Here is an 18,890-nt window from a genome sequence, read left to right on the forward strand (position 1 = left end):
CTTTGCTTTGTTCACAAATAGTAGCCAATACTTTGCACTATATTTCAGTAGTCTGTAGTATAAACAGCATGTTCAACACAGTGTGCTTTGCTTTATCCAGTCAGTTGGCTTGGTTCATGCCTCACAATATGGGTCCATGTCCATACGTGAAATTTGTTGGGTGGAGAACCAGGTAGCTGCATGAGCTGTAACACTCCATTGTTTTTTGTTCCCAAAATCTCTTAAACAGAGTTGTTAGAGTTGTAAGGAAAGTCTTTCACTGTGGCATTTATTTTGACTGTAGACCCCCAGAATTCTGGTGACTGGCAGGAGGGGCAGGTACAAGGACCCTGTGGCATTCCTGGGTTTCGATTATTTACTTCTCTGTGGAGGTGCTTGCTCCTAAGAGACATGTAAATGAGTGAACAGGTCACAGTGGCCATAATCAGAACAAGACAAGTGATACTGATCATTGTGGCGTCCCATATGTCACTCTTTTCCAAGGTAAGCGACTGTGCCACAGTGCTGACAGTCACACAGTTTCTCATGTGTCCTTGCCTCATGCCTGAAAACTCCACACAAACCTCATACTGCGTCAAGGGAAGCAGGTGTGAGACACTGAAGACCTGTACATCAGATGGCACGCGTGCTGTAAATTGTAAGGCTGGATTTTTTGTTTTAGATTTAGTGGACCATTTTATATTGGACACAAGAATACCAGCTGGAGGCCCCCAAGAAATCCTGATGGAATCTGGCTGCACTGCTTTGATTTGAATATTCAGGGATGAATTGGAAGGTTCTGGAGAGTACCCATTCACTTCCACCATGACAGATTTCATGTCTGCCCCAATGAGATTGTGAGCAACACAGATATAGTGGCCTGCCTCTTGCTCTGTGACATCATAGATTTCAAATGTTCCCTCAGGATGCAGGTGGTATTTCTTGGATGCCATCTTGGGTGGGATTTTGTCCCCTGATGGTGTGACCCAGTAGATCTCTGGTTGAGGCTCTGCCATGGCCCTACAGTGCAATGACACTGTATGCCCACTGCCCACGGTGACATGATCTGGGAAACTCTCTGGTGTTATGAGTGGTAGGCAAATCTCCATCATGTCCCGGAAGTGTACCTGTCTAACATGCTGACCCTTGAACTCTGGTGGCCCCTCACAGAACAGGGCCTCAGGCTCCATGAAGCGGACATTTGTTTTGTTCATATTTATCCAGCGGACCACACAGTCGCAGCGGATTGGATTGGAATGCATGCTCACTTCCCGTAGATTGGGGAGGGATTCCACGGTGACATGGTGCAGAGCTCTGAGGGCGTTACTGTTGAGCATCAGTGTCTCAAGCTTTGGTAGCTTATAGAAAGCATTTGGATGGATGTAGGACAGTCTGGGGTTATTGGTCACCTCTATTTTGGTCAGCTCAGGCAAGTTGCACAAGGCAAAGCTGTCAATTGAAACCAGTTTGGGCATGCTGTTGATGCCCAACTCTTTAAGCTTAACCATATCTACAAAATCACCCTTTTGAATCCTCTCAATGGGATTCTTGTTGAGATCCAGAAACTTTAGGCTCTTGATCTTTCTCAGAGCAGCCTTTGGCACTTTGGAAAAAATATTGTCATAAAATGAGATGCTTTCCAAGTTGTCCAGGCCAGTGAGGGCATTGTCAGGCAGTTCTGAGAGGTTCATCCTGGCCAGCACCAGACTGCGGAGATTGCCAAGGGGACTGAAGTTCATGTCTTGGATTTGGGCAATTGGATTTTCCCCTATCATCAATATCTCCAGCTTGGGTAGAGCTTCAAACCACTCCTTCCTTATCACTTTCAGATGGTTCGAGTTCAGATGGAGCCTGAGTAGCCGTCTGAGTCCTTGGAAAGCCCCAGGACCGATAAAGGAGAGAAGGTTGTGGTTGACATAGAACTCCTGGAGATTTTGAAGGTGCTCAAGGCAATTATCCTGCAGGGTTTGAATCCAGTTTTCTTCCAGGTGCAAGGAGAGCAGTTGTGGAAGGTGGCCTAAGTGAATGTCACTCATAGTGGATAGGTTATTCTGAGAGAGGTCTATCTCAGTTAAATTCACCAAGTAGTCCAAAGGCCTTTCAATCTGGGCAATGCTATTGGCTTGAAATAGGAATACCTGTGTGTCTTCAGGAAGTCTCTCCGGCAGAAATAGCAGTCCCAGGGCACTGCAGTCCACAGTTGGAGCCTCCATATAAATGGAGACAGGAGAGAACCAGGCTCTGATTTCACATTTGCACAGTTTTAGGCACACATTGTCCTGCTGTCGGGCCTGTAGATGGGCAGTGAAAGACAGCCCTAATACCAAGCAAACTGTGACCCATATATCCTTCATTTTGGCCCTGTTCTCCACAGAAAGTAATAGATCCTTACAGAGTCCAGGGTTAGCACAGTTAACCCCCCAAATAAGGAATCATTTCTTACTGCAACCAGTTTATGCTGATGCCTATTCCCTAAAGGCTCATGTGATGTTGGCCTTGGTAGGGAGGGGCAGCCTTTCAGTTTACACCATGCAAGGTTGTCATGCAGGCTGGATATATGAAGGACATTGCTGGGAGAGGAAGGTCATACTGTGCCCAAGCTGCTCTGAGGGATGGTTCGTTCTGTCAGTCTCACTCAGCAATTCCCACCTGAGGGAAGAACACACAAGAGGTGCTATGAGTATGGTGCTGCGTGAAAGGAAAAGTGAAATATATTGGCTCTCAGTAATATTCAAATATGGTGAGATGTAATGAAGTTATGTCTTTACTTTTGATCATCTCAATGAAGGCCCATATATTGTCCGACTGTGGTGGAACAGCACTAATATGGCAGTATTCCAAAATGACATTGTGTGTGTGACATTATTTTCATGCAGAGGGGACATGGTGCCATAAGCCTGAATGGTTTAGGTGAAATAACTGAAGTATGGATCCCTTATGGTTCAGATATACTCAAATAGTTCATCTGCTTCATTAAGGCAATTGCTCCAATGCACATATTAACCAAATGTACAGCGTTTAACTTGGGCATTAACTGATTTCAGATCTAAAATGTGTAGAGCACAGTTTATGTTATATGGAGATAGAGCTTGTTCAGGCAGTCAGGGTGCACTTGCACATTGGAGTAGTCTGTTTGATAACTTAAGTGTTTTGCATTTGCAAGTTCCATTTAACTGGAATAATGCACTATTCTGAAGCACACCATGTAAAACAGATGTGCTTGCTGGTGAGAGGCCTAATCCTGTTCCAAACAAGTTTTATGTTAATGTGTATATGCCACATACCCATCATAACGGCATGACTCGCATTGGATTTAAATATTCATAAGTCAAGAAGAAAGTACTTAAAAGCTTTTGTGGCATGTCAACTTCGAAAATGGAAATACTGTTGGTTTTCCCAGTTGTTATTAGACAAGGAACCACTGAATACCATGAACCACCTCACTGAACATCACTAATAATCACCGCACTGAACACCACTGAGCATTATTAGTAAGCACCTCACTGAACACCATTAATAACCTCACTGAGCACCATTAACCACTTCACTGAACACCACTAATAATCACCTCACTGAACATCACTAATAATCACCTCCCTGAACACCACTAACCACTTCACTGAACATCACCAATAATCACATTGCTGAACACCTTTAACCACCTCACTGAACATTACTAATGATCATCTCACTAAACACACATGGAACACCATTAACCATCTCACTGAACGCCATTAACCACCTCACTGAACACAACTAACAATCACCTCACTGAACACCACTAATAATCATTGCACTGAACACCATTAACCACCTCACTGAACACCATTAACCACTTCACTGAACATCGCTAACAATCACAATCAAATTGTGCAAACCAAAACCTGTTCCAGTTTGTAAATCCTGTCGTGCCAACGGTATGAGGAAAATCTGGTTAATGGTCCTCTGTGAATATTAAACTTAATACGAATATCACTTAGCTGTAACCATAACCTTATTTTGGAACCTGAATCCAGTGAAATTACAGATATTCTGAAAAACTCTACTTGTAGGTCAGCGCTCTGAACACTGAACCTAGAAATTATTCAGAATAACTCTTCATTAGCCGTACATATAATAAATAACAGCATTGAATTATCAAGTACAATAATACTCTTCGAATTCAATACCTCTAGCTAACGAAGTTCCTGGATCACCACATTCAGTAACTTGGAAATAACTTATCACGTACTCAAAGAGTAGGAATACGGACGTACACGTTTAATACAACGATCAAATTCAAACGGTACAGAATGAATCTAATGTTAAATAAATTGGACATCAGGTGGAATTTAACCGCATCCGCTATACACACACGTACAACAGCATCTAAACTACTCACAAGAAGACAAACAACTAACGGTAGACAACAACAATATCCTCGTTACCTAAAGTATGTATGAATGAACAACTACGCGAGTATGAGGCATTACTCACAAAGAGGCACGTTTAACCAAAGGAACTATCTGAGTGATGTTCTAGTGTAGTTACTTACACACTAAAGGGTTGTGAGGAAGGGAGAGAAAAGGGATGAGGAAGAAGAAGAGCAGGCCCAGCCACGTTCAGGTATGAGAGACTGGAGTTAGAGGCTGGCAGTAGGAAAATGTGAGAGAGACTTTGTGTCGGTGCCGGGTAAGTCTTTTAGCATCGCGGATCTTCCGTAGCGGTGAGCCTGGGCCAATTCTTCTTCGAGACGAGCAGGACAGAACGGACGGACTTACATTACGGCTGATACAACCGGAGCTCAACTGACGCTAACTGTACGTTCACACTGAGCGCAGCGAGAGCGTCAAAGTGACCGGAAGTCATTCATTTTCAATGAGAGCCAGCGTCTTTAAGCGGCGAAGAGCGTCGCGGCAAAGGGCGTCGCGGCGAGGGTGGTTTGGGCGTCAAAATACAGTTGAAGTTCGGTTAACTTTATGGTAATGAGATATGACGCGGTTGGGCGGCAACCAATAGAAACTTGGAAGTGCTCCGCTCTAGAGAATTGTAGAGAACACAACAGTATAAACTATTGTTCCCACAAAACTTTTGGTCCTAAGCAAAATGGAGGAGAAACTGATTATATCGGTGGTGGGTTTCCCCATGTTGTACTGTAATGTAGGTTATGCACAAACGTTAGTGTTAATTAAAGACCAAGGCTAGTAAGCGTGTCCTATAAACTCCATGCTGGAATTTGACCTAGCCTATCATTAACACAAAAGACACACAACAACAAAAAGCTTTTAAGTAGTGTTTTTCATTAGTTAATTTTGTTACGAAATATGTAATTAGCATTGTTTATTTATTTCTGTCATCGGTCGATTTCGCACCTTCACATTTAAAACATCTCATAAGGTTAACTTATAGCCTACTGGTGGTCAGTCAGCACAAAGATACCGCTCGACCTGTTTGTTTGCTTTATAGCCCCTTTAAAAACATTTGCACAACCAAGCTTTCCGAAGGAACTTGTACCCGCCTATTTCATCAACGGCAGAGCGTCCACAGTGTTCAACAGCGTCGTTGGCAGGGAGGTTTGGGCGACTCTTGACGCTCTCGCCGCTCTCAGTGTGAACGTACAGTAAGTCGAACTGTAGCGTATCGGAACAGAAAGCTGAACTGTAGTGTAGCTGAACTGTAGGATAGCAGGGAGTCTGGCATTTTATCTGATTTGCAGATGGGGGGGGGTGCTACTATCCTTTTGGGGGTGTCTCTGCCTGAAGGGAATAGACACTCCTTGAAATTTTAGAGAGTATTAATTTGAGCTCGGTTGAAATAATTTTACATAACTTTTTCCCATTAAAGTATGGTAAAATTACGTTAGCTTACTTGTATCTGCCGCATTTTATGCTTCCGAACGAGACCAAATATGGTTTCTTTATCATTAAAAACAGCACAGTTACCCTGATGGTCATACAATTAGCTGCTCACGTGGTTATTTTTAATTCTTACTGCGCCTTAATAACTTTAGGAATGGTTATGGCTCAATAGGCGTATTTAATTGATAATATCTTATGGTTAGTTTCATTTTTCTTTTGTTCTACATAGCTTATGCCTGAGTGGAGCAATGCAGATGGGTTTTATGGCATGGTCTGAATTCCATTCTCACAGGGAAACTATCCTCCCGAGGTTATCTAGTCTCCCTCGCAATTAAACGTTATCAGCATTTGACCAAATGATCTGGGGGTTGTTGCGCTAAAACATCGAGCCTGATGTCTTTTAGATAAGGCAGTGAGGGCTTTCTGTTTTGGTGTGCATTGGTCCTGAACGCAGGGAGGCCTGGGCCATAAAGAGAGAACTGGGATCAAAGGGGATGGGGATAGAGGGGCTCCCAGCTCCATATGACAGCATGCATGCATTAACTCTGCTATGACCATGAGTAGACACAGCCAGGTGGGAACAAGTTTTTTTCCCCTTGCCTTTACTTAAATTATCTTTTAAACCGAAGGTGGAATTTGGTGGAATGTGTTGACTGTGTTGACATCCAAGTACTCAGTGCTCAATTTGTTTTTGGCTGACTATGTTTAATACTTGAATATTTTTGGCTGTATATGTTTAAGACTGCTCAGTGGTCACAAAAAGATGTTCAAAAATTATAGTGTTGCCTGAACAGCTGGAGAAGTTATTTTTTTTAAAAGATTACATGAGAGGGCTAAACAACCTCATAAAGTTTGTGGTAAAGGGCAAAAATAAGACAAGCGAATTCTTGTCTGACTAAGAGAGTGTTATTGCACTAAACCACAATTTAATGATCTGTACACCTTGGTCTTTCCATCTGTCTGTGCTTTGCATATTGTTTTCCTCTGTCAAAGAATTGCCAAGTTTGTCAAGAGGCAATAAACACAGACAGTACAATAGTAGTTATGTTTGTATCTGTATCCCCAAAGCAAAGATTTTTGTTCTTTAATTACTTCTCTGTTAGAGCACTCTGCAGGAGCTTTTAAATGCTTATCTCATTCCATTACAATGTACTTTATTAATCCCAAGGGAAATAGAAGGGTTGCATCTGATACTTCTACATTGTACAGTAATTATACAAGTAGCACATGGTAAAATGAGATTAGTGAGATAGATAGAAAAAGTGGGTCCTACTAATTGCTGCATAATACCACACTGTACCACATGAAACCACACTATACCACATATACGCCTACCACGATCACAGTAAACTACTCCAATGCTGTCAGTCAAGTGCGTGCTGCATCTTTTTAACAGTTGAAATTGGTGGTTTTGCAAATGGCTACTACTGCAGATAAAGATGATAAAGATAAAGGTTCCTCCCCAGAGCACACATGGCCATATCTTCAGTCCATGTCTGAGATATTTGAAATCAACTGGTTTTCAAGCTAACTGCTTCCCGTACACGTTCGCACGCTGTGTTCGCCTATTGTTTTTCGACGGTGGCTGTGATGTAGTACTCACTGCTCACTTACAATCATATTTGCTGCAGTAGATATGAGATGCGACTTGACTATCACGATTAATATGTCTGTGAATGTGTGATGAATCTGGTGGCAGAGGCAGACCACAATTGCTACTGTTAACACAGTGTGTGAACACGTATGGAAACCACCTAGCTTGGAAACCATTTGGGACATAATACCGTGTCCTTTGTGAATCCGCTGCTGACGCATGCTAATAGTTAACAAGCAAAAATGCCAAGTTAACGTTACTGACAAAGTCCTTTCAGAAATATATGTTTTAATCTTGTCATATAAACACAGTAATATTAGTAAGGTGACGCGAAGGCAGTGGACTCACGTGGGACCCGGTCCCAATAAGAGGAGGGCGAGGGGCGGGGCGGGAATCAAGCGGCGGTGAGGTTCATCCAGCTGTTTCACATTTCAGGCAATGCTATGTAGTAGAAGTAAAATTAACCTAGCCTACAACATTATGACGTGTTTATCCTTTTAAGGCTAATCTGAGTTAACCTAGGGCCTATCTGACTGAAGCTATACACTGTCTTTTATAGGGGAAGCATTCGATTCAACTGTGTCGCTATGGGCTTTGTAGCATATTCCACAAGCTTTTTATTCTACAGGTTCTACAAGCAAGTCAGTGCATTCAGTAGGTTGTTTCAGAGTCATTAGGCTCTGTAAATGCATTGTGGCAAGAATACGACAATGCGTTGATATTAAAAAGAAAATGTACTTTTGATTACTTAAGTATTTTTAAAAGCAAGTACTCCGATACTTTTGACTCAAGTAAAAATTTAACTGAACAACTTGTATTGGAGTTGGAGTATCTAAACTTTGAGTCAAGTAATGGAGTTGTGTACTTCGTCCACCTCTGGCTATACCACACTGTGCCACACTATACCACACTGTACCATACCACACTGTGCCAAACTATACCACACTGTACCACACTACAACACACTGTGCCACACTGTACCACACTACAACACACTGTGCCACACTGTACCACACTATGCCACACTGCACCACACTATACCACAGTGTACCACATAATACCACAATGTGCCACACTGTACCACACTGAACCAATGATAATAGTAACTGTGCAGTGCAATGCTTAACCAGATATCTGTAAAAAGGAGTGAGATAGATAGAAAATAGTTACTGTCCATTGTGCAGTGATTATGTGAGCATGGTAAGTCAAAGGGTTTAAAGTGCATTGTCAATGACAGTATTGAGCTCACTTGCATTTCCCAAATCCTCCTCAACATTCCAAGTCAATGCCTTTCACATTAAGCCAGATTAGTTTCAGGACAGCATTCTGAATGTGTGAATAGAATATTTAGTGTCTGATCCTTTAAAAGGCCAAATTACCATATTATAGGGCTTTAGACACATTACCCTGTTATAGAGTTTGCATATCTTTATGATGTGACAGATGGTAGATAATGAAATCTGTGTTCTGGAGAAGAGTCTGTGATTTGTGAGAAAGTTGAGAATTTTTTGGTTGCTGTTTGTTTACTGTTTTACATAGTGAATGCAGTATTCAGTCTGTGCCCCATCATTTACCTCTACACTCAGCCTACATTTCAGTTCTGTCTGAAATGTAAGTGTAATCATCAGCTCTCACAGACAGGCACTATCAGAAAACATAGTGCCTTAGCCTTTCCATCTTCTGCCTTTGGATGGTGGACAGACATCATGGAAAGAGGCCCTGGCATTGCTGTGCTTATCTCTGAAGCCTGCGATGTGATGTGGCGCTGTATCTCTTTAGGAGCATTGTAGAGGGGGCGGTGGGATACTCTGGGAAAAGGAACACCTTGTCACATCACAGCACAACTCTTCTGCCTCTTAGATTCCTTGCTCCTGGTCAAGCAAAATTATTGACAGCGTGACATTTAGTTCCAAAAAGCATGAGGAGTGGAGATGAAAGAGGACATCTGTGTATTTGACAATAAATGTTGGCTGAATGAATACTTTGATGATTTGGGCCCATTTGGCTGTGCCTCCTGCTTAACTGTAACACACTACTATATGTAATTACACCTCAGTGAGGATGTTGATTATGCTTGTGTTGTAGTGTATGCATGTGTTTTTACAGAACAGGCAGATATCTGTCTGACTTGGTCATTTTAATGTGCAGCCTCCTCTTTTCTTTTTTTCTCAGCACTCTCTCAAGCCAAAATTGTACTGAACACTCACTGGTCTAGATACCTGGAAAGACAGAGCTTAAAATAAGAGACATATCTATGGTTCTGTAGTAGACCGGCCATGTATTCCTATGTGATCTCGCTATTCTTCATTTCCTGTGTATCTCTCCCTATTCACATAAATATGTTACATAATAATATTAGCGTACAGGCAAGATGGAAAAAAAAAAAACAGCTGAGTGACAGAATACATTGGAAAATCCACTGGTCTAACTTAACCAGCATTATATGGGACTGGACTGAATGAAGTATGTTAGGTTTTTATCATATGGGACTGGACTGAATGAAGTATGTTAGGTTTTTATCATATGGGACTGGACTGAATGAAGTATGTTGGGTATTTATCAGCACTTCTAGCTTTTCAGTGCTCTGCACCACTGTTAGTCGACATGTCCTTTTTCCTTGTTTAAACCTTTTTAACACTGAGTGAACCCTCCTCACCTCACCTGCTCTCCACTGTCAGTCAAAATGTTCCCTGTTTGATAAATAACCAGTACATACATCAGTGTCAGATACTGGCCACAATCTGGGAGATGGAAGAAACATGGATCAGACTTTATTTAATTGAGACTGTAGGAGCCAAAACTGAGTTCAAATTTATTTTCCTTGAGAGACTCTTATTTTTTTATTTAGATTCACTGGCCTTTGGTTCAAGACTTTTATTTTTACATTTGCCACAAGATACCCCAAAAGTTAAGATGGTGTCTTCCATGTGCCCAAGCAGAGCCTCACAGTTCAGACACTGGAAGACGCTGATGAACAAACAGTTTTTACGCTTCTTTGCTTCTACGCCTCCACGCTTGACACTAAACGCTTACCGCGTAACTGAAACAGCGTCTAATATTGGATTTGATTTCTGGTCATTACAGAGACACATCTCATCAGTCCCATCATGAATCTTATTGCCAAATGGTTCTTGGTGCAGGATTACCAGGATTAGCATTCCAAGTCTCAAGCAGACCATTACTTATGCATCAGTGATCAATATCTACAAGGTATCTAATATTCATCACTACTGTAAACAAAGTCTTCATCAGCACTGTAGGTCCAAGTTACTTCAAATAGTGAAGGCAGTTGAAATGAAACACTATTATTTTTTCTATCAGAGAATACAAATGCCCAGAATCGTGTTGCTGTATTTCACTCAGGTTCCAGCCTCCAGTCCATAGGCTCATGAACTTCACAGTCACTGACATTACCTTGCTTCTTCACTGGATGTCAGGCTAGTTAAAATAAGATACAAACACGTCATAGCATGTCCTTTATGCTGTGTTTGTTATTACCCTAGCAGGAGAGGGTAATCAGAGAAGCAGTATAACTGAAAGTGTAGCCCTGGGTCACAGACTGCAAGAAGGTCATTCACCTTTTCATCTATTTGCCAGAACATTTTTGATGAATGTCCAAATCTCTGAGGTTTCTGTAGAAACAAGTGAATAGAGAGTGTGATGACAGGAAGTATCGAAGGGCTGGCTGCACTGGAAAAGCAAGGCGGTGTGGTGATGGAGAATAAGTAGCAGCAGTGTATCATGGAGATGGTGGTGCTGCCACTATAACTGTGTGAGTGACTACCCAGGAGTGAGGGGACGTGAAACAGAATCACGCTAACACACAGTGCAGGGTTAAGGCTCCCAGCCTGAAAAGACACTGAATCTCAGTGCTCAAACACAGAACTGTTCCTGCAGGGTTTCTCAAAAAGCTGAAAATGGTTCATTTTTGCTAGTGAAGATGGTTAATCATATGGGTTCATTTCTTTCAGCATTATTTTATCTCAAGAAAAAGCATTTTCAGTTTCATTAAATAAATGATACATTTTGTGATAATGGGATTAGCTGGTCTTCTCAGTTGAATCAGACCAGAGGTTTCAAGTTTAATATACTTTCAGGTATCACATAGCCTCACTCATGCGCTCGCGGGGATCCACAGTGTCAAGTTTTGTCCAGACTGGTGCGGCTTAACCGTTTGTGTCCCTGATACCTGTGGAGTCTTTCCAGGCTGAGACTGATGGTAGTTACATCATAAGGTGAAAATCGGGCGGGAAGCTGACACACTGCAGCACCACACAAAGACACACATTTAGTTTACTCAGAGCACAGTCAGAATATTTAAACTACTGTTTAGCTGAAGAAATGAATAGATACCTCTGCAGCACTATGTCCTGATCAAATGTCAGACTCACAGCATGAGTCATACAGAGAGAGAAAGAGAGACTCACCAGTGGAAGTGCTCCCTCATTGCTCGACTGTAGAATGACTTTCCTCCATCACAGTAGCGAATGGGGATTACTAATGTGCTCCAGCGCCAGTGATAAAGAGCCAGAGAAATTCACACAGAATCCCAGGCAGGCTCTTGTCAGAGGGAGGGCAGCCCTCTACCCCTATATCTGCTAAAGGCACAGAGTGCACAGAGGCAAGACAAGTGGTGGAGTCTGTATTTCACTAAACACTGACTCACCGCTGCCTGCACTACAGTCGCTAATATCACCACTCACACACAAACACACACACACCATCCAGTCTCCCTAGGGATGGGCAAATCATCGCCCATCTCACAACAGTTCGACCAAGGTGGTTGGCTGAACAAGGCTGTCAATCAGTTCTCATGAAATATCAAGGCAGAAACAAAGAAAAAGGGTGCAGTGACTCTCTCTCTCTTTTTCTCTCCCCCTCTCTCTCCTGTATGGGAGGTAATCCATGCCAAAATTAAAATGAAAATGAAAACAGTAAAATGAAAGTTCAAACCCCGGTTTGACATTTCTTTTTCAATACCTGTGCGCACATATCCTGCCAAAATGAAAAATGAAATTAGATAACTCGATTTTCATTTTCATTTTCAAGATAAACACGAGTCTTTTCTGACAAAAATAAAATTAAATATCTTTTAGTCATTTAATTTCATTTATTAGTCTTTTCCTTTTAACAGATTTTGCGGTACAAATCGGACAAAATGGAAACGAAAAGACAAAGTTGATAATCCTATGGCAAAATCCCAGTTTGCGATTTAATTTTCGACATGAACGCGCTGTATCTGCCAAAATGAAAATGCAAAGGCAAACCAGCATTGCGTTTTCGTTTCCCACTTTGCCTTTTCATTTTCGAGTTCGCCTATATGCAAATATATGTTAATGAAAAATGGGCGTTACCGAAGACACGGAAAATATCTCCAAGCCTATCTAAATTACTTCGACTCAGAGTAAAACGAAGTCTTCATCCTGACAATTTGCTAACTTAGGTCACTCGCCGTCTCTGAGAATGCATCCGCCATTGTTACCTCTATTAGGCTTTCGGGCACTTTCGCGGTCACGTGTCTTCCACTATTAAGGTCCGTTGTCTTCGGTAACGCCCATTTCTCATTGACATGATTTTGCATATAGGCGAACTCAAAAATGAAAAGGCAAAAGTGGAGGAAACGAAAAACGCAATGCTGGTTTGCCTTTGCATTTTCATTCTGGCAGATGCAGCGGGTTCATGTCGAAAATTACATCGCAAACTGCGATTTTGCCATAGGATTATCAACTTTGTCTTTTCGTTTCCATTTTGTCCGATTTGTACCGCAAAATCTGTTAAAAGGAAAAGACTAACAAATTAAATGAAATGACAAAAAGATATTTAATTTATTTTTATTTTTGTCAGAAAAGACTCGTGTTTGTCTTGAAAATGAAATGAAAATCGAGTTATCTAATTTCATTTTTCATTTTGGCAGGAATATATGCGCACAGGTAATGAAAAAGAAATGTCCAAACCGGGGTTTGAACTTTCATTTTACGGTTTTCATTTTCATTTTAATTTTGGCATGGATTACCTCCCATACTCCTGCACACATGCATGATCATTCGCTCTCCTTTCTCTCTCCCCTCCTCTTTCTCCCTCTCTTTATCTCATACGAGTGTGTGTGTGTGTGTGTCTCTCTCTCTCTCTCTCTCGGAGTTTGCATTATTGAGTTCTGTGCTGGTGTAAATGTTTGGGGTGTATGCCTCAGTTAACATCAGGATGATAGTAAGTAAGGCTGTAATTGCCCTAAGTTTTTCTGTCAGTGTTTTCAGCCCATCCAATATCTGTGATATAGTTTCTGTGACTCTGACCAGTGCTAAGGCATATTGACTGACTATTGCATCCTGGGGGGAGGGGTTCTGTGGCGTCCTGCTGTCCAGAAGAATCAGACATAATCACAGTACTGTTTAGGCCTAGTGTCCCCATCTGTAGAAAAAGAGAATTGTTCTTACTAAAGCTGAGGTGGTGTATTAGACATTGTGCTGTCAAACACAGATTTTGCTCATTGTGAATAGATGAAAAGTGAAGGTCATTCAACTGCTGTGCTGGGTGAAGTTTCTTACTGATGGTATTATTGAAAATCTGCGGTCTGTCATGGCCTTTGTGCTTTTTCACTGCTGTGTAGTGTTATGGACCAACATGGGAATTCAAGAATACATAATGCAGTGTGTTGTATGTGTAAACGTTTTAATAATGGCATTTATAGATTGCATGAAAATATAAGTCTTAGAAACATACAAAAAAAAACAATAAAAATGTAAGTATGTGTAAGTATGGGTGTATACAGCTGGAGGCTGAATGTCAGACCAGTCCGGTTATCAGGGATGAAGTCTGAGGGAAACAGGCTGTGATGTCCCATGAAAACACACTTAACCTGAAATTTACTGAAACTCTGACTACACTCCATAACAAGAAAGGAATAGCTGAACATGATAATGCATTTTCATTCTCTGTTAGGTTTCTAATTCAGTACGATTCAATCCTGATATAAAAACCAGACAGTTCCATCAAAACTTCAGCTAAAACATTCACTGTATGTGTACCCTAATTCGTCTGAATCCTTATTGCTGTGCGGCTAATGTGAATGTATGCTTTGGGTTGTCCATTTCTAACAGTACAGATGATTGGTAGGTCAGATAAAAGCCAGTGATTGGCAGGTCAGATAAAGGCTAGTGATTGGCAGGTGGGTTAGAGTAATGAGGAGCCCAGGACTGCAAAGGGGAGACAGTAGCAGAGCAGGCTTGTCTGAAGGATGTGTGGACTGAGCAGAAATACTGTCCATCTGTGAATTTTGAGACAAGGCCAAAAGGCCTTTCATGGTGAATATTAGGAGGAAGTTTTTTAAGACATTAAAGCCAAAGTCTTGCTAAATTATTATGTTGTGCTGGGCAAGTCCTGTCATTTTTTTCCTACAGTTATGCACATCTGCTTACACACATTTCCTGAAATGACACTAAATTTCCCCAAAACTACAGACACAGATCCAAACAGACACACTGCCCTGGCCAAACTTCAGACTTCTGAAACAAAATCAAACCTCAACTTAGAAATATGTTCTCTTCCATATGAATTACACATTGCCTTCATAAGGTACACAGGAGCCATCAAATACTTCACTACTGAATAGTCATTACACACAGCAGATATAAATTCAAAACACTGGTTATCAAAAGTGTTAATGAATCAGTCTCCATATGCGTTTTCAATACAACCTCCACAAATACTGCGTTTTACAACAGGCTAACCATAATCAGTGTACAGCACACCAGTGTTACGCTGGATCACTGTACATTACCCATTTTCTTCTCTTCTGAATGTCTGGATTTTTGAGGCAACAAAGAAATAGCTTCAGCTTGTCTGTGCTCTCTATCTGGTTTCCCTCATTGTCAGGCCATGTGTCAGAACAGGATCCAGCACAGTGGCGTCTGAGATAACTCCTCTTCTTCCTCTTCCTCACCAAATTCATCTCATTTGCTCTCTCCCTTTACCCCCCCCCCCCCCTTATCCCTGTCTCCGTTGCTGGCATCCATTTTCCAAAGGACATGAACCCCGCTGTTACCTTTTCTACTCACCCCAGAGTTGCAATTGCTCATTAAACAATTAAGCTTGTGGATGTAAACACTTTGAAAGCAGTGTGTTGACTGTGTTACACTAAAATGAATGGAACTTTGATAAACAGAGCTTTCTGTGCTTTGTTAAGGGTCCCATGTGTAGGGCTAACAGTTCTGCAGTCTGTGAGAAAACAGCTGAATAGTGCTTTCAGATTTGGTTGGCAAGGGCCTATTTTGCTAACTACTGTAGTGGTTTTCGTAGTTTTGTTCACAGTGGTAGTTTCAGTCTGTAAGTAATTATAGTAATTATAAGTACTATTTGATACAGATTTTATGAGAAGCTCTGGATGTGAATGTGCAGAGACAGAGCATGTTAAACAATTGTTTATGCACTGAAACTTAATTGGAAATGTCATCTGTGGGATGAATGATGGGTTTGAAAAGTGACACACAGCATGAAAATCATCTACATGATTCTGTCAGCTGTAATTACACAAGAATCTCTAGAACCCCGATGTAGATCGTGACAGCTCAGGTTCCCCACACATTCATTCTAACAGTTACATCCACTGGACACTACGTGTTCAGTGTTCAATATGCATTAAAACTGAAGTGGGAAAAAGTGTAATGCATTGTTTGTTTTTGTGTATGGTATTGTGTTTATTTAGTGTGTCTATAGTTATAAGCATGTGATGTGTCCTTGCACTTTTCAAGCATCTAATTCCAAAAGGTCTCAACTGCAGACCCAGCTCATGTGAGAATTTTCTTTTGGTCTTCAGGTCTCCGAAGAATCCTCAGCAGAAGATCATAAAGCGAGTGATTGGCCTTGAGGGGGATTTCATTAAGTATGTTTTTCACATATCACAAACATTCTGCACTGATGATAATTTCTGTCATAGATCTTCTGCAAACAATATGCACACACAGCTTTAAAGGGATTCCAAAAGCACTAGTCATACATTGTATTTGTATGACACTAGATTCCTGGACATACCCAGACACTGCTGAGGGTTATGGTTAGGCTCTGGGCTGCCTATTTCCACTTTTCATTTTATCCAAATTGATACTTGATCCCTAATTTTTGTATCCATACCTATTCTTGTGGTTGACTTTATGCATCTGTCCAGTTAAGGTTTGTCCAGTTAACTGTCCAGTTAACCTGTGTGTTTTATCCTTTGATATAAAGTCAGTGATACATTTTTCAGTGATTATTTGTTTTTCAACATGTGGTGTTATGATTGTATATCTTGTCTTCTCTGCTCACATGTGAGGTTTGGGGTTGAGATTTAGGGGTTGCATTAGTGTTCAAGTCAGGGTTAGAGTTCGAGTCAGGGTTCGAGTCGAAGTCAGGTTAAGGTGAAAGTCAGATGTTCCACTTAGGAATAGGGGTTAGGATTAGGGTGAGGTTAGGGTTAATTTAATGTTTAGGAATAGGGTTGACAATGGGGTTGAGGTCAGTTTTAGGAGTAGGGTTGAGATTGGGTTTAGGGTCAGTTTTAGGATTAAGATGCATATGTATCCACAGAAGTTAAGATGTCTGCATTATTATATGTAAGAGAATATACTCATTGTTATAGATGAGAGAATATACTCATTGTTATAGATGAGAGAATATACTCACTGTCATAGACGAGAGAATATACTCACTTGATTTGTGAGGGCACAGTAAGCATATCTAGTCAAGGTAATGAGATCTTTGACATAATAAAGTTTTTCTTTTGTTTCTCTTCAGCCCCAGTCTTTGCAATGAACAAAATTTTACAGGATTATGTGTTTGAGGGTGAGGGTTTTGGTTTGAGAGGAATGGTTTTGTCTAATTTGACTGAACAGCAGAGAAACCTTCAAGAGGAGGAGACGGTTGTGTTTGCTCATGGGCCAGAGGGCCATATATCAGACTGATGTGTTTAATCTGGCCAAGATGAGTGGCTTTTTTCCTCTCTCTGTTAGAATCCTCTCTGCTCCCAGCCAACTACATCCAATCTCTCAGAGAGCTGATTCAATATGAGAAGTGAGTGCTGTCCCCCAAATTCATTTTAAAAACAAAGATTGGCCAGAACATTCAGATGCCGATGATGAGGCAGACTGTAGGAGCCAGCAGCGTTGGCCATGAATGGCTGACATGCTCCCATTGACTCAGACACGTCTCTGATTCTGACTAAAGGGGAGAGCACAGGGGCTTTCTCTGTCTGTCTCTCCTGCCCACTGCTGTATTTAGTCCCAAGATAAGCTGTTTCTGCGGGAAAGGAAGGTACATTAAACTCAGCTGATGTAAAGCTTTAACCATGGCAGGCACATTAAACTCATGGTAGGAATGGTTTCACTGAGCTTGATTATGTGCTATCTTTTTCTCCATTCACTTTAACTCCAGACAGATTGTAAGGTCACCTTTGGTCACCCATTATACCACACTTAACCCACTATAACAATAGTTATTTAGCATTTAATGCACAGCAGGGCAGAAAGTATATCTCCAATAAAACAGACTGCCTATTGAGCAGAGTTAAGACTTATTCTTTGTCATATAAGTGGATGTATTTCATAGCTTCCACATAACTGTTGAACTCCACTGCCTCATAAAGTGTTTTATGTTTCTCTCCAAGGACCCTGGGTTATAAAAATAGTTACGTACGTGTTCCAGATGGGCACCTATGGATAGAGGGAGACCATCATGGCCACAGTTTTGACAGCAATACGTTTGGACCTGTAAGTCTTGGCTCTGACTGAGATAAAGCAGTGCTACAGTTCGTTAACTATGTTTTTTTAAATAAGGTTCCTACAAATGTTCACTCAGGGTTATAAAAAAAATCATAGGTCACATGAGTGTGAGTGATATTGTTAGACTTGGATCAAATATTTATGTGAATGTATGGCCCAGTTTTAAAACATGTTGGTGTCAAGATGTTCCTCTCCATACACACCCTTTTACCAAAATCAGAAAATCCGAATGGATTGGACCCAGCCATGAGTTGGATGATGAATAATGTAGCTGTGATCTGTGGTAGACGAGACATGGACAGTAGAGAACGCCAATCTGCCCATGGCTATGAGAGAATTTTATGGGTGTCTGTGTGATCATGTAGGAATGACTTTGAACAGAGACATCCAAAAAAATTCAGAGAAGACAAAAAAAACTGCAGCTTTCTGGGGATGCTGTTTATAGATGTGATAGACATGATCGCCTAGATTCGACTCTGTGGATTCAGATTCAACTCTGTGGAGACTGTGAAGATGCTGCAGACTATTGAGGTCACCCTGCACTTTTCAGCCTTTTAAATACATTATTGAAGAGTGAAACAGGGTTTCTTCTTACCTGTACAAGCTCAACTCTTGAATTTAGACTGCATCCGGATCAAACACATGCCAAGGAACATCCCCACTCTGAGCTGCGCTTGTAACATGCAACATTTGACTAATCAGGTTTGTGTCTAAATGCACAAGGGGCTCTTT

General features: G+C 41.3%; 2 protein-coding genes across 2 annotated transcripts in view; one reads left to right on the plus strand and one right to left on the minus strand.

The window, feature by feature from the left end:
- immp2l (inner mitochondrial membrane peptidase subunit 2) overlaps nucleotides 1-18,890 on the plus strand; it is a 77,535-nt gene that overhangs the window by 56,895 nt on the left and 1,750 nt on the right. The window contains exons 4-5 of the mRNA XM_030794402.1: nucleotides 16,223-16,288; nucleotides 18,044-18,146. Coding sequence (XP_030650262.1) covers nucleotides 16,223-16,288; nucleotides 18,044-18,146 — 169 coding nt within the window. The remainder of the gene's footprint in view (nucleotides 1-16,222; nucleotides 16,289-18,043; nucleotides 18,147-18,890) is intronic.
- On the minus strand, nucleotides 222-2,333 carry lrrn3a (leucine rich repeat neuronal 3a). The gene has a single exon (XM_030792934.1). It carries the CDS (start codon nucleotides 2,331-2,333, stop codon nucleotides 222-224), a length of 2,112 nt encoding a protein of 703 aa, XP_030648794.1.

The sequence above is a fragment of the Chanos chanos genome, chromosome 2 (genome assembly GCF_902362185.1).
Source record: "Chanos chanos chromosome 2, fChaCha1.1, whole genome shotgun sequence".
NCBI lineage: Eukaryota > Metazoa > Chordata > Actinopteri > Gonorynchiformes > Chanidae > Chanos > Chanos chanos.

Bases quoted from the DNA above. Each gene is read 5' to 3' on its own strand.
- lrrn3a (XM_030792934.1), bottom strand. From the start codon at position 2,333: ATGAAGGATATATGGGTCACAGTTTGCTTGGTATTAGGGCTGTCTTTC.